Source organism: Corvus brachyrhynchos, unplaced genomic scaffold (assembly GCF_000691975.1).
Source record: "Corvus brachyrhynchos isolate BGI_N302 unplaced genomic scaffold, ASM69197v1 scaffold27, whole genome shotgun sequence".
Classification (NCBI taxonomy): domain Eukaryota; kingdom Metazoa; phylum Chordata; class Aves; order Passeriformes; family Corvidae; genus Corvus; species Corvus brachyrhynchos.
Window position 1 is genome coordinate 1,444,330 of NW_008239139.1, and position 16,751 is coordinate 1,461,080.

General features: G+C 39.4%; 2 protein-coding genes across 2 annotated transcripts in view; one reads left to right on the plus strand and one right to left on the minus strand.

Annotated features, from left to right (window-relative positions):
* Positions 1-2,004: 2,004 nt before the first annotated feature.
* On the plus strand, positions 2,005-7,442 carry ETFBKMT (electron transfer flavoprotein beta subunit lysine methyltransferase). Its single transcript, XM_008638106.2, has 3 exons — positions 2,005-2,937; positions 5,522-5,652; positions 6,426-7,442. The coding sequence occupies exons 1-3, from the start codon at positions 2,618-2,620 to the stop codon at positions 6,788-6,790; spliced, it is 816 nt and encodes a 271-aa protein (XP_008636328.1). The 5' UTR covers positions 2,005-2,617; the 3' UTR covers positions 6,791-7,442.
* A 593-nt stretch (positions 7,443-8,035) lies between these two features.
* AMN1 (antagonist of mitotic exit network 1 homolog) overlaps positions 8,036-16,751 on the minus strand; it is an 11,671-nt gene continuing 2,955 nt past the window's right edge. The window contains exons 3-7 of the mRNA XM_017740017.1: positions 14,868-15,012; positions 14,291-14,508; positions 12,828-12,884; positions 11,812-11,923; positions 8,036-10,512 (exon numbers count right to left, since the gene is read on the minus strand). Of these exons, the coding sequence (XP_017595506.1) occupies positions 10,439-10,512; positions 11,812-11,923; positions 12,828-12,884; positions 14,291-14,508; positions 14,868-15,012 (606 nt within the window). The 3' untranslated portion in view covers positions 8,036-10,438. The remainder of the gene's footprint in view (positions 10,513-11,811; positions 11,924-12,827; positions 12,885-14,290; positions 14,509-14,867; positions 15,013-16,751) is intronic.

Sequence of the window (16,751 nt, forward strand, 5' to 3'; positions counted from 1 at the left end):
GCCCCCGTCGCAGGAGCGGGCGTTGGGAGGACTGGCATCCCCCGAGGGGAAGTGGGGCGGTGTGGTTGGGCTTTGGAAGGCTCTTGCTGCCTGAAAAAAAAACAAAAACAAAACCCAACATAAATTGCGTAGAAATTGCGGGTTGGTTTGGGGGTTCGGGGTTTTTTTGGGGGGGTTGGTTTGGAGGTGGGTTTTTTCTTGTGGGTTTGGCTACGTTTTTTTCTTCTTGTCCAAGTTCTCCTTGCCCCCTGATACTATGATTTATAGTAAAATGGGCAGACCAGGAGTGTCAAATGCAGGGCTATCCATCCTGCTATTCATCCTGATTTTATTCCCAGTAAAACGGGTGGGCCAGGAGTGTCAAACGCAGGGATATCCATCCTGATGCCTTCCCTCACTACGCGCTTAAGCTCAGTTTGGCATTTTGAGCACAGAGCTCTTGGCAGGTGTTTCTCTACCGATGATTAATTTCAGGAGAGTAACCATCGTGACAGGCCATGCAAAATAAACGCTACAGAATCTCAGACCTGCTAATTTGCAGCAATTCATGGAGAAAAGCCAGCATACAGCATTTGCTGACAAGATTTATCTCTCCGATTGATTGCAGTTAACATCATGCTTCCCTTAGGCAGATGAGGATTATAGAGCTCTGCCTTCAAGAAGGAAGGCATTTGCTAATTGCATTCATTAATTACATGGACTCTGCTGAATGGCATTCTCCAGTGTGGAAAAATGCAAAATGTTTGATTTTGTGTATTTATTTGTAATAGAAACATAAAGCCTTTAGCCAATGATTTAAACAAAGATTTAGTGAGAGTATCAGCCTAAACAACAAAGTGTGAAGTTCACAGCTTAATGTTTTAGTAAGTGATGAAACTAAAGCCAGTACTTAAAGCAGAGGCCAGCACACAACAAAAATACCACTAAAAATGTGTGAATTTTTTCTAAAGATACAGACAAATAAAGAAAAACTGATCTAATGAAATACAAAGTGTTAAGACTGTTTCATTGGCATATTCTTCCTGTTGTCCCTTTGTCTAGTAAAGGACAACCTGCACAGCTCTCAAATGGTGAAGATGTCCATGATTCTTTTGTTGTAAAAAATTGTCAGGGGTGGGATGAAAGTTGTTTTTCTTCATGCATCATTCTGCTGTTTTGTGAAAACCTCCAGAAGAGAGAAAACAATTGCAAAACAATGAGTTCAGTTTCTTGTCTGTTTGTACTTGTAGTCTTACTGCTGTGGGAGCACAGGCCTGAAATGCTTCTCTGGTCATCAGTCTCAGGGGAGGTTCAAAAGCTGTGCCCTGAAGCAAGGAAGTCTGAGTTATTGAAAAGAAATTAGAGAGCAAGGTGGGGAAGGAAAAAGGATATGGAAATACTAAAGGATGGGTGAAGGAGATCTAAGCAGGAAGGCTAGAAAACATTTCCTCTCCCTTCAGACCACTTCTTGGTGAGTGTACTTGCAGGATCAGAATAGGAAAGGCCCAGGGTCTGCAAGAGATGGAGGGTGAGGAAAGTTTGGTGATGAAGTGCTGAGAGGCTCTTCCTTTGCCTCTCAATGCAGTGCTGTGGCTCTCCACTCTCCATTCTCTTGTTTCTTAAATGAATCGAAACTCTGACATACCAATCTTTCATTCTCCTTCACTGCTTTTGTGAAGTGTACTGCACACCTTGAGTGGTGTGAGAAGGCTGTCCAGTCTGAATGCATCACCTTTTAAAAACTTGATTTAAATGTGTTGGATTCCGTGTCTCTCTTCATACAGCTTGGAGCATGTTTATATAGTTTCTCAGAGTGGGCTACAGGGATGGAGGTCTGCTTTCTCCTACAGCTGACAGCATCCACATGAGACTATTGCACCATAAGACTAACCAATCCTTTAAAATACAGACTGATATGCAATGAATTGGGACTACTCTGGTTAAGATCAGGTTTGGGGATTTTTTTCTATTTTTACCAATTTTAGAGCTTGATCGATAAATCTTAGGGAGAGAGAGGAAATCCTTTAATTGCTTGCCTTTAAAAAGATGCTTTTGTATAAAAGATTCATCACCATTATAAAACTGGTAATTAATGGTGTCTCTTCAAACTACCTACTGATAACCATTGCTATGTCCACAGGCCCTGCAATGCCAGAGTCTTCCTGTAAAATCTGAAGATTCAGTGGATGAACCTTAAATGGGAGTAGATTGCTGTGTGTATATCTCCAGGGCAGAGGGAGAGATGTGTTAAAAGGTGGCACAGTTAATTTTTAGTTCTATCAGCTGTCCCACTAACTGGTTGTTTCTCACTGGATAAGTTTAGAGTTCTGAATGGATCCCTTGATATCTTCCTCCTTGAATACCACTTCTTTCAGGTTTAAGACTGGGCAAGGGCAAGGCATGTGTTTATGGGCACAAGAGCACAGGGACCTCCTCTTCTTAAAGTCCCTGGTCGTGCAAACCTTGAAGTCACTGAAGAAACATCACTCACATAGTGGTTTTCTCCTTTCAGGAATTGTCATCCATCGCTATCAAAAACAACACCCTGTGAGTTTGTTTCAAGCTTTGTGCCTCATCACTTGCTTCAGATAAGCTGTGCTCCGAGTTCTCCTGGGGAAGGCTGGTGTCTTGGGGAAGCATGGCCTTCCGTGGCTGGAAGAGGCTGCTCCTCTTGGGCAGGCAGAACGCCCTTGGCAAGGTCTGGAGAAGCAGGAGGGGAGGCCCCTCTCTGCGCTGGAAGCGCTGCTGCCATTGGAGCGCGGGCAAGTCTCTGGACCCCGAGGTGAGAGCGTTTTTGGAGGAGAACACCGAGGTCACCAACAGCGGGCACCTCACACCAGAGATCCGGCTGCGCCTCCTCACCCCTCGCTGCAGGTTCTGGAGAGAAAAACCTGATCTCTGGCCTTATGGGGACCCCTTCTGGGCAATTTACTGGCCAGGAGGCCAAGCCCTCTCCAGGTACGCAGCACAGTTCACCGCAGCTGGTAATTCCAGCGTGCCAGGATGTCAGACCTGGCTCTGATTGTAGCAATTCCTAGTGATGTGTGTTTGCTATTATGGGTGCATTATCTCCTCTCTGCTTATACTGGAGTGTCCCAATTTCTGCTGGCCGGCAGCGAGTTCCAGCACCTGCTGTGTAAAATAACTTGTATCTTTTAAGTAGAAACTTGTTATATTCAGTGGCCATGCGTTTGCTGACAATGGGGCTGAATTTGGATCCATGGAAGGGCTGTGCAGTTGTCATCAAAACCTGGTGAGGTACTTAATTCTATCACTCCAAACAAGAGGATTGCTGTTTTGTCATAACATGTGTGGGTTTTTGTTGGAGACAGACAGGAGTATGGATGTGCTTCTGATCTGTTGAGAAAAATAGTTTAATGCTGATGCACTTGGAGTGCTGTTTAGCCTGAATCACTCTCCTCATCTGGGATTTCAGTAGCTTTATTGTTGAGACTTATTGCGGATTTTAGTCACATCAGAAGCCACATTTTGATTTTGGCCACTGACTGCCAAAATGTCTTTAATGTTCTCGATTCCCAAGAAGTAGTTAAGAGTTCTTTTATTTTGTAAAATCAAATCTCTCACTTTAAACACCAGGAAAAAAAAAAATCTTAATTTTTACAGCAGAGAACAAGCTGTCAGAGTCCCCACGTAGATGAAAGGGAAGAATCTGAATTGGGGCATTAGTGTTTTTCTGCAAGAAAGCATAAATAAGAAGGCAGTTTGGACCAGGTAAAAGATGAGTCTTACTGTTAAGTTATGAGTTGATTATCCTGCCATATAGATGAACTAGAGTGCTTCTAAACATGGGGTAAATAAAATAGATAAGTTAATCTCTACATTTTGTTATCATATGATTCATATGCTCAGATATTTGGGTGGGAATAATAATTATCTGGCATTTCACTACTTTATTGTCTTACTGTCTGTCTATGCACTGGTTTGATGTACTGAGAAATGTCAGAAATCAGCTGCGTAATTTGGAAGAGTAAAAAGGGAGCATGAGAACATATGGTTGCCTCCATAACTGTCCTCCTTTCACAGCTGGCGTTTCCACAGCATCAAGAGTCTCCTATTTCAAGCTACTCCTCTTGGTGTAACCCAAGATCGCTGCTTAACCCAGGAGGGCAGAGACACTGTGTGCACTGTGCCAGGAGATACAGCAGCATCCAGCTGTCCTGAGTCACCACAATCAGCAGCACTAACTCAGTAACCACTCATTTGGGAACAAGGCATTTGCAGCATTAGGGCCACATCATGCCCTACACAAATTACTAATGGAAAGTCATGGCAAATCCAAGCAGAGCCCCTAGGAAGGAGAAACAGAGCACTTCTGTGGAGATCCCACGGCCTGTTGGTAAACTAGGGGCTGTCCTTAGAGGAGTGATGGCCTTAGGGGAATGTTGCTAAACATCTGAGATGCTGAGCCTCAACACCAATGTCCTGCACTTGACACTCTTCCTAGGCCTTTTGGTGCCATTCCTGCCAGGCCCAGACATTTCCATACATCCATTCCCAATGTACACCAGTCTTAACATTTCTGTTACAGTTATCTGCCCTGGAATCCCCCTGCAAAAGCTCTGCTTACCAGTAGCCCTGTGTGAAGAGTCAGCCATCACTCTCCCTGTCAGAAGAGAACACAAATGTAGAACCCTTTCTTGTTTCTACTTCAAAAGAAGTTAGGGAAATTGGTAGCAAAATTATGGCAGTTTGCAGTAATTCATTTCACCCAGGGCTCTTTTCCCTGAAACATGGGCCTTTCCCCTTTGCAGCCAACTGAATTTCAAGGCAGTTGTTAAAGTTCTGAACCCTCTGCAATGGTTATATTATGATTCATAGTATTTAACAATAACTGTTGCCTGCCTTCTGTCAGTTCTCCACTTCCAGCCTAAAGGTTTCTCAGGATTTCTCTTGGCAGGTGTCAGCAGTTAGATGAAGATCCCCTTTCTGCTCACCACAGCTCTGTTCTTTTTCTCGTTGCTACTCAGGAACAATGCTAAGCAGTCTCAAAGTATTTGCATCTCTGTCTGCATGGCTCAGGAAAATAAAGAGGAGAAGTTCCTCTTCTTCCAAGCAATTGCATAAGCAGTGTTCCAGGTTGATCGGTGGGCACCATATTCAGTGTGAATACATCATGTTTGTTCAGTCAGATTGCTTTTAATTTCTACAAATTCTTACTTTACTATTTCTTGTGCATTCTGATGAATTCTAGTTACCTAGAAGTGTCTACTTACCAGTTTATGTCTACATAACAGATAAGCTCACCTGTCAGGGAAGGATCTGATTGACATAAAATGTTGCTTACTTGGCTGAATTTCTTTTTGTTTGTGGGTGGGGGAGGAATAAGGGAGAAAAATGATGGTTCTTGATTTTTTTATATCATCAGAGACAAATAAGGAGCTTTGTGGCAGCTGCACATGTGGAATAGTGTTAAGGTACCACACTTCATTACATGTTTGGCAAGAAACTCTTATGCAGTGTAATGTAAACCTGAGAAATTTGCATGATCTTATGCACTGCTTTAACAGCTTTTATTTCTCAGGTATATTTTAGATAATCCACATGTGGTTAAAGGGCGATCGGTTCTGGATCTTGGAAGTGGATGTGGAGCAACAGCAATAGCTGCTATGATGAGTGGTGCATCCCAAGTCCTTGCCAATGACATTGACCCTAGTAAGGCCTTTTTTTTCATCTCTGTGTAAAGATATTTACTAATTTTTAAAGCACCTTTAACACAGACTTTTCTTCGCTCCATTTGGGAGAAATTCAAGTTCCAAACAGAATCCTAAGAATGCTAAAAAGAGGAATGGATTTTGCCAGTATTGGAAGCTGGGTTGTACCAGCCTCTCTTGGCCCAGGTATGGTTCCATAGCTCCTTAGAACAGCAGATTTTCTGTCAGGTGTTGTCCATATACCATCACAGTAGGAGAATGGTTTGGAGTATGGACAACATATGAGAGTATGATTTGGACAAGAACTCCAAGCACAAAAGCAGCAAGTTGACTTCCCTGTAGAACCATAGCATTTTCCTGTGCTTTCATGTACATCAGGGCCTAGATTTTGCCTTTTTCTTCTAGACTTTGTCTTTCCGTAATTGACTTATGAATACAGTTTCTTCATAACTGAATTACTCATTAGTTAGGAAGGAAGTATATCCATAGATTAAGGCAGTTATTATATTCTACTTCAAGTCATTAATCAATGATTGATTTCCATTGGTATCCATCCTAGGAATAGTTCTTCCCCGTGTCTTGGTGTAATGAGGATAAACTTTCATCACTTCAAGCTAGATTTTGACTCATAATGAAAGCTGTGGAAGCCCCCTAGATAGGATGAACAAAAATATTTGAGAGATGAAATTGAAAAATGTGTCAAAGAAATATGTAAAGGGGCTGAATGGCAGAATCCTAAAATGTAACTTTAATTTTCCTTTGACTTTTCTTCAGTTGCAGGAATGGCAATGATCTTGAACTGTGAACTGAACCACCTGAATCCCTTCCCCATCACCATTAAGAACATCATTAATTCAGATGCTGGCAACTGGGACCTCATAGTTCTAGGAGATATGTTTTATGATGAACAGCTTGCTGATGGGCTGCATCACTGGCTGCAGAAGTGCATCAGGATACACCAGACTGAAGTGCTGATTGGTGACCCTGGCAGGCATCAGTTTTTAAGCCACAGCATTCACAGTCAGCTACACAAAGTTATAGAATATTCACTTCCTGAGTGTACTAGACAAGAAAACTACGGGCTAACATCAAGTATCGTCTGGAGTTATCAACCCTCAAACAGCTTAGAAGACTCTTGAGCTGGCTTTCTATGAGATTTTGTCTCACTTGGTTGGCTTTTTGCAGGTATATAAAATGCAAATGGAAATTAAGCAGGGAACGTTATTTGTTAATGTGAAGCAGATTACTGTACGTTCAGTGGACTGATTTCAATCATACTCACTGAGGCTTTTGCTCAATTTGAGGTAAAAGCTACATGCAAACTGTGTTCAAAGAGGCCTGCAACTGAAGTGCAGATCTACAGACAACTTCCATGTAAGAGTTTGCATGCTTGACGTTTCTCATGTATATTTGTGTCTTGCTGACATTACTGTGAAATGTTTTGGATGTCCAGCATACTGCTGTGGGGACAGGGCTGTGGCTGAAGGACTACTGCACTGCTTCCACAGGCTTTTGCAGCTTATTTACAGAGAAAATTATTGCTGTCCTTCATCAAATTCTCCACTATGTTAGCTCATAATATGCTCAACTTAAAGTGCCTTGCTCTTTTTCTGGATATCTCTGAATGTCAAAGTAACTAATTTGAATCTCCCCCTTTTCCTCTCTAATAAAAATTTCCTCTTCCTTGAAACTGCCAGAGTGATTATGTAGGAGTTGCACCCAAATATAAACTCTGCTTCTTGACTGCCAGCCAATGTAAAAGCTTTAATAAATAGAAAGTGACTAAATAGTGCCAGCTGTGGGATAACTTCATCCTCTGGAGAGTGGGGTCAAATGATCTACGTTTCCTACATTACCCTTTGCAAGGGTAAACCAGGCAATTTGCCATCTTGGGAAGCTGCTGAGGGATGAAGAAATCTTTACTTCTGTGACAAACAGAGGGTAACTAAATAAAAACAGGGAATAAAAGTCTGATATAATTATTTTGCTCTTCCCTTGAGGAGATGCTGGACAAACTCCAAAATCATGCTCAGTTTTATCTGCCAACTAAGAATCACTTTTATCTGCTAAACATGGTCAAAAAAAAAAATCTGATCCTCAGGTAAGATGCTGTAGCTGTAGCCATTTGAAGAAGAAACCAATGCTTTCAGAGCAGTCTTACAGGAACTGTTAACTTTAGCAGTCAATTATTGAACAAGCAGTGATGGGGAACTAATAAATGCACCTACAACTATCCCAAGACCAGGTCACGTGGTGGAAGCTTACAAATGTGAAAAGGTGTGTGGTACTCACTCAGAAAACCATGGTATTCATGAAGTATGAGGTTTAGGAGCACAGTCAGATGTACATGGTTCTACAATCCAACAAGTTTTCAGAACTATCCAAACAGCCAACTTCCAAACTTTAATCTTCTTAACAGTATGTGAGTATTCTGCAAGGCTGACAACAGTAACAATGTCCAAACAATACAGAATATGAAGCAGTAAGCACATACACGAGGTTCTTCTTCCACTTCACCCAGTGCCTGTAAACATTTGTTTAAAATTACTGTGATTTAACCTAAACCAAAAAACATTCCAGTAGAGTTATGCAAATGCTAGACACTGTAAGGGCAGACTTAGGCTCTAATGGTGAAGGATTTAAAGTAATGTACGTTAAACTTTCAAACCTAAATACACAGTGTTACCTCGCTGCAGCGTTGTACAGCTTTTAAAGCACCAGGTGAGGATGTAGCCCTAAGTTACACATTGAGAAGAAGCTGTAGGGGAAGATGGTAAATCTGCAGGCACACTTAAGGACACAGTATAAGCTGCATTTGCGTTCAACATGACAAATCCAAGGTTATATTAGCAAGGAGAAAAAGGATAACTTTGCCACTGAGGTTAGCAGTAGCATTGTTTCACAGGGCTGCCATATCAAAAATAGTGCAACACAGATTTATTGTCTAAGTGTTCAAAGGAATGATGGGCCTTGATTGATCCCAGGGATTCCACAGGCCATAACAATAAACTATTCTTTAGCAAAAAACCCCCAAAGGAAATAAAATCTGGTAGATTAGGTTATTAGGCCTTTATCTGGTGCAAAGATTTGCTGCAGTGACAGCTGTCAGATGCTTGTGGCTACTGGAGCAAAATCAGCTCCTCCTTGCAAGAATGGTTTGTACTGGTGCAGTTACACCCACAGGGACCACAGGAACACATTCATCACTGGGCTGAGACATGCACCAAGAGTAAGGGATTTAGGCGCTGGTCTTGAAAAATATGCTTTTACTTACACCTGAACAACTTTTCTAAATAGACTTGCACTTTCATAAACCATATAATCAACAGAAGAAACAAGATTATTGTCAGACATCATAATATCCTTTAATATCGGCAACAAAAAATACCTTCCATGCAATTAGACTTGAACTTTAAATAGATTAATATAAGACTGCTTTATTTCTGCCATACTTTAGTGTGGTTAAGACAAGAGTTAAATGGTAAACATATTCCTTATGGTTGCCTAAACTCTTTAGGTTTCCAAATGTCATCAAATCCATGTTAGACCACCCTAGCTAAACTCTTCTATTTCCAGATCCAGAGGATGAACCCAGTGTGCTCCATGCCCTTACAAAGCTAAAATGGCTGGCATTAAGGAGCTTAATGCAGAAATCATAGAACTCTCACTAGAGGTTATGCTGGTTCAAGAAAGCCAAGGAAAATGACTTACAATTGTGATGAGAGCACTGCTCCATCATGTAATAAACTCATTCTACCATTCAAAAATTATTTTTTGATATGACTATAATTGAACAATAAATTTATTGATTTTTTTCAGCTTCTGGGGGCCACTGGATATATAAACAACTGCATACAGCAAAACATACACTCTACCATCCTGACATTTATGTGCTCGGATACTACATTTGGTCCTATTTCATTCACAGATATGCTTATGAGTATGAGTGTTTTGTTCTCTAAAAGGATTTTCATGTAGAAACACAGGCAAAAGCCAGAGCAAATTAATATTTGCCCATATATAAAATCCTTTTCTTAAGTCATAGGTACTATGAAATTTGAAAAGTAACCATAACAATTCCAAAGCAGGTTTATGTTTACACATTCACAGGCTGTAATTTTGGATGTGTAAAAATCCAGCAAGTATTTGATGGTAAACAAGAACAGAAATCTGCAGCATCAGTAACATCAACAGAAAGGTACCAACATTTTTTATTCCAGACCTAGCAAAAGCACATGGTGAAAGGAGATTCTTTGTTACTACTGAAAGTACCTTTGTATTGCTGTTAATGCCACTTCCATTCACCAGTTCTGTCTGTTGATTTTTGTTAGATTAAACGTCCAACTTTACAGACACTTCTGTGTGTCAATGTTATATTTGGGCTCAGTACTTTAGTTGCAAGTACCATCCCAGAATACAAACTCAGAACACAGACTTACCTAAACTGGGTTTGTACATGTAGCTAAATTGCTAAAGGATACTAAGTAGCAGCCAAATCCAGCACTTCAGGAAGCCTGAGCAATATATTCTGTGTAATATTAATTAAAATTTAACCTTCCTCTTAATGAAGTATGATCAATACCAAGACAGACAGGGCTCCAAGGAGAGACAATGGGGAAGCCCAGGCTCATGGGCAAGGACTGGAATGGCAACGGAGACCTCCAGTGGGAAGCAGGAGGGATGCAACCTGGTGGTACAGAAGCCACCAGCTAGTTCTCCAAGATGCTTGTTTGCTGAAGGAGCTCTCCCACCTGTAAACTTGACACTCACATGTACAGGATAAATAATCAGTAAACAGTCCATGTTAGTTGCTTGATTTTGTTTGATATGATGAGTTGCTCTAAAGCGTCTCGGGAACGATCTGAAAAAGAACAAAAGAATTTCTTGTTACTCATTCAGAATATAGAGGTGGTGTTTGGAATTAGGTACACAATACAGTAAAGGAATTATACATCTGCATTTATGCTTCTCTTGCTATCACAATATCACACTTCAGATACATCTGTAGTAATCCAAACCCTCTTGGTTCTTTTGATTTACCAAGATATGAATATTGATCTAATATCGACACCCAGCTGAGACGGACAAAAACTCTCTAACAGTTTAGAGTTAGAAAGTGAATGTTTTATTGGCACTGGACAGCTGTGTGGAATAGCTTCCTAAGATGCAGTGTGAAGGTATAAATGGTTATAGAGTTTATTTATCCACAAAAGTTATGAATATCCAAAATACAAATGCATATTCATAACTATAACACCTCCCATTCTCTGCTTCGTATGGAAATGAGCTTTAATGTCATTAAGCATGCCTCGTGTGTGCTCTAAATTGAATTGGTGGTCTTGAATTGGGTCAGTGGTCCCAGATAAATGGAAGTAAGCTCATCTCCCTCATTTTGACCTTTTCCACCTTTCTGAACTTTAACAACCCTAATTACTTTAGTGACCTCCAAATTTCCTCTTGTGTGACTTTTGAATAGGTTCTCACAGAGGGAGGAAATTGGTAATTGTCCTTGTTCCCTAGACCAGCTTATCAATGTTTCTGTTCCTCGTTCTAAGCACAGCTAAACAAACATACAAATGACAAATAATCAATTAGTTAGTAATCAGTTACTAACATCTTGAAAACCGTTTCAGGTCCAGCTCTCTTAACTATTTTAATTAACTCTAGCTGGGCCCAAATTCCTTCTTATTCTAACTAATTTCAACACAGCTAGCCTATAACTAAAATCTTTGTTTCTTTTAAATCTACGTTTCACTTTCTCCAATCACCTAACTGTAAAGCATCACCAACCAACAGAAGTTAAAATATCCACAGGCTGTCCTACTCCATTCCACTGTGTCTTGAATGGATGCTGTTCCACATTTTTGGAATAGAGCAGGTGTTTAAGATGCTAACATTTCTATGAAGTCTTTGGGTCTTCATCAGCATGCTGAAGGGGAAAAAAAAAATCCAACTCCCAAACAAAAAAAAAATCCCCTCTCTGAAGGTTGCCATATCTCAAAGCAAAACTCTCACCTTGCTTTGAAAATCTCAGTGTACGATGATTATTTTATCTAGTATGTTATTGTTTGTTTGGGATTACTTAGTGTGCTTTTTCAGAAAGCAAGAAGGTATGATCAGTAATTAATTATCTTCTTACTCCCTGTGTGATTGGACCTACCTGTTATCAGTGGGCATCCGTGGAACAGAAAAATGTGTATCTTGGGACAACAAGTAAGGACGGCTTCTACGGCGATATCAGTCAGATTCACACAGCGCTCCATGTGGATCTCCTGTCAGGAAAACAGGAATGACAGCAGCCTGTCAGAGCACAGAGAATTTTAGAGGCAAAGCTTTCGTTTGCCCAACCAGTTTCAGAGACCCCCAACCAGAAGGAATTATGACCTCTGTGTATCGACCTCATATGCGGTCCTGTACAGACCAGGAAAATACCCTAAGGAAAAATAAGACAGCTTTTCTGTGAAGAATCTAAACTAAAAACATAAACCTGAGTTTTTCCAACACACATGTACCATTTAAGACATCTGAGAAAACTCTTCAATGAGATTGAATGGTGTTTGAGTCCCATCACTTTGCCTATGACATTCTCCTACCAACTGGTTGTCCAGGAGAACAGAACCCAAACTAAATTCTGGTGTTTCCCAAAATAGGAAAGATTTATGAGCCTCTGCTGAAGCTCCTGGTATTTCTATTTACCTACATGGTTCCTAAAAGAAATCAAAGAACTTCTTCAAGATTAGACTAAACCCTGCTCTTTTCTTCATTTCTCTGCAGCTGTACAACTCCTACCTCTACTACTACAACTACTACATGCTAGGAAAAGATGAAAAGCAGAATAAATAAACGGATTATTACCAACTTTTTTCCCCTCCTCTAAATTGCCTTACCTATCAATAAATATAACATACAAGAAAAAAATGCAGAAAGAAGACCATCAAATCTAATGAAATTAGGATTTGGTAAAATATACTCTGGAGATCAGAAGGTAAAAATAAAAAAATTTCTTATTGGAAAGTCTTTCCAATTTATAAACTCCAAGGATCTTGAAAGAGGACAGAAATGAAAGTCAGTAAATACCCTCCCTCAGAAGTAATGCTGCTGCTAACAATAATTATAATTTTAAAATGCAGGTATTTTCTTTTGTTCATCCCTTTTTTATTAGGTTAAGTCAGTTACCTTTAAATTCTTTGAACAAGTTCCACTCACTAGTGCTACAACGCCATCATCTGTTACCTGGAGAAAAAACCACAATGGATTAAAGCTCAGTTTTTTCAAACACAGCTATTTGGAAGCAGAAATGGCATTAATTTATTCACTCCCTGAAAACAATGAATACACTTAACACTACAGTATTTTCTTCTCAACTAAACTTGTAGAGAAAATTATCCAAGGTGGTTTTTTTTCATTCTGTTAAATACTGTTTCATTTTCCTGCCATGTGATCCATCCTGGCTTTCTGCAAGGATGTTTCCAACTGTGTCACTGCTATTTCTGCAGCTTCCTTGTCTCATTTAACAGTGGGTACACTAATATGGTCAGAGTACAGCACTTTTAATTTATAGATTTTAAAAGCATTTCTGCTCTACCTAGACCAATTTGGGTTGGGGAAAGAAGTAATCCTAGCAGAAAAGTAAAGAAAAAAAAAAGTGTAAACTAGTAGTTACTTGAGAAGCTTTTATCTCATTTAAAACAGACACAGGGAAACAGCTATTCTCTATAAAGGAAGAGAGGCAAGGAAATAAAAAAGCAATGAAGGAGGTCTGGAGAAATAAGAGTTAAATGGCAATAAAAAAAAATTACCAAATGAAATATTAAGACTCTTTTGACATCCTACTTTGGGAAAAATCAAAAGAAGAATAGTATCTAAAATAAGAACCTCCTACATGTTTTCCAGAACTGACATTTCATTGTGAATGCTCAGTACTGGACTCACATTCAACATAATTACTCACCATCAGTGTCAATTGAATGCCACACTTACTGCAAAAAACCTTTCCCTCACTACATTATCTCACTGTAATTATGAAATATGTTACAGGATTGCTTTTGCAGCTCATTTCCCCCTTCTCATGCTAAATACTGTTGTTAAATCCTCTTCCCTGCCATTTCTGACATTTAAAATGTCATTCTTTCAGTGCTGACTTTGTAACAAAACTCTGACAAGCCATTCAGAAAGCACAGTCACTCCTAAACAATCATTTAATTATGGAGTGTTTACTTCTACTAGGGGCTTGAATTGTTTGACATCCTAGATTATTACCCACATCAGTTTGTCCTAACTGAAAGCAGGCAATAATCTGTCCAAGATCCTACTTTCTTTAAATGGAGTATTTTGGATTACTTTACAACTTAAAGAAAATGACTGCACTAAGTAAAGTTACTGAAAAAAACCCCTAGGCAGATTCTAACAAAAGTTTGTCATTGCTTTACCATACGTGCTGTAATACCAAAATGTGTACTTTTCCAGTTACCACAAGCAAAATATACCTTTCCTTTTCCTTAAGAGGAAGAAATTAGAAGTAAACTGTGGTTCTAAATCTTGTCAAGAGTAGAGATAACAAGATCCCCTTTGAACTTTGTCATGAGAATCTTAAAAAAGAAACAAACACAAGTCAATGGGCCAATTGCCACCATAGCTACCTGAGTAGATGAGAAGTCCACACTGTGAAGAAATTTGCAGTGTTCTCCTAGTGCCTGCAGAGATGCATCCATGATGCCTGAGCAGCTGCCCAGGTTCACTATTTGTAGGAATTGGCAGTTGAATGCAAGAGCAAGAACTCCACTGTCAGTTATATCACAGCACCTTTTGAAAGACGCTTCACGCAGGTAAGGACAGGATAAGGCCAGTGCTATGACTCCTGCCAAAGAAACAACACTTGACAGCATTATTCATTCTTTAACATAACCACCATGTCCAAAGGCTCTGGAACAAGTTTTGAGGAAGGAATAATTAAGATAAAGTGGAAAACATGTTCAGCATAGCACAGTTTTACCAGATATCTAGCAGAAGAGTAACTTGATAGCTCTCTCCTAAGATAATTAGTGCTCCAGGCCTGTAATTTACACCACTGAAGAGACTTTTAATTAGTATTGGGGTGGCATGGGGCATTTTTTAAAGCAATATTTACCCTAGATATTTTCTTTGCAGTTTATTCCAATCTAATAAGAAAAATAAGCCAGAAATAAGATCCCAGTTATCTGTGCACAGATAACACACCTTCTGACGTGATTCCAAATCTGTTTTCCTTGCAAGAATTTAAGTTGATTTTTTTCAGCTGCTTGCAGTTATAAAGCTGCAATAATGCATTATCTGAAATATCACAGTCTCGGAGGTCCAGAGATTCCACAGCAGGGTGCAATACCTGTAATGAAAACCCACCATTTCAGTCAAACTCTGCTATGCCATCAAACACCTACATTTTTATATAAAATACTTGTAATATTAGACATCATGCAGAACTTCACAATAGAGGGTGGGGTTACCAGTCCTAGGAACTAACAAATCTAAAGAAAATATGGTCTATTTGTGCAACAGTTCAGCTCCTACATTATGAACTGTTTCTGTGACATGCAGAGTAGAAACACATTAATCCTGCTACTTAAACAATGGAAATACAATCTTGGTGGTTCACTTGCTAGCAGTAGTGCTTCTACTAGGACAGTACCCTCACACTTGCTAGCACAACTTTGGGGGCAGAAATCTGCAGTGCAAAAAAAAAAAAAAAAAACCACCTTAAACCTGCATAACAGATAAGAGTGGTATTTGAAAGATATTTCCCCTCAGAGTGTTTTCCTCACCCCCCCCACACTCTTTTGCTCTTAAACAAACACTCTCATTACCATACCATGAGGAGGTACCAAATCCTCATCAAATGGGATCTTTCACTCCCACAAGACCTAGATTGGAATTTTTGTAAAATCTTTCCCAAGAGAACATTTATGAAAGTTGGACCCAAAGCAGTGGAAGGCCTCAGATTTTACTAACAATAGCCATATACTCCCTTCAGCTTGTCACTCCCTTCCTTAACTCCCAAGGACAGGAACATAAATTTCCATAAACTAGCAAAGATAACAGCACAGCTGACAGGCTTGTTAAAGGCCTATTTCTCCTCTTGTTCACTCTAACAAGGTACAGCAAAGATACTACAAGGAAAATGGACTGTTTTGCAAATATATAACATTTTTTGATAGACAAAGGGTGGTCTGGATGCAGCACACAAAAAAAGACATTTAAAAATACACGTTTATATCCTGTGGACACATGCTGAATGGCCTTATAAAACTTTATGGTAAAAGGGATTTAGAATAAGGAGGTTGGTACGCATGTGGATGGCTGCTCCAAGCAAAAAGCAGAATAAGGGGGAAAAAGATGCATGATAACACAAATTTGGACAAGAATAGGGAGGTAAGAGATTAAAGAGAAGTTTATACAAAGGTTCAGATTAAAAGAATTTCAACTGAAATTTAACTTTAAGCAAAATCCTTTAAAAACCCCTGAAAAACAGAGAAAAGACATGAAGGACATGTATAAAAACAAATGGGAAACTGCTAGCAAAGAAAGCTAAGGTATAATATGCCCAAGGAAAGTGATGAATTGCAAGAAATTGCAGGAACAGAGAAAGGAAAAACACATGAAAAAAGAACCAGAGCGGAATTTCCCAGTGTCACATGGAAAATAGGCTCCAAGAGAAGGCACTGATCAACTGCTGAATGAAGACAAATATAGATCAGACTTTAGAAAGAGACAGCAGAAAAGTCTGTAAATTAAGGTCTCTAGTTTGTTTACAGACTAAAAATATCCTAATGGATTTTGTGCATTTATACACACACAATCACATGGCTTTAATTATATAATCTCTTAGGATGTTTTGAAATCTTTCCTTACCGAAAAGATATCTTAAACCAGATTTTGTCCAGTCAAATTTTCCAAAATAAGATAAATTCATAGGCCTTTGATTTTTTACTCAAAAACTTACTTTGTGTAAGCACAAAATCATTTTATCTAAAGCTAAATTGTTTTGTTTCTAAATTTTCCACAGTGCTTCTGCTTCTAGTCTTGGCTTCACCAAGAGAAACTGATAATATTTGTCTGTTCTGCTTT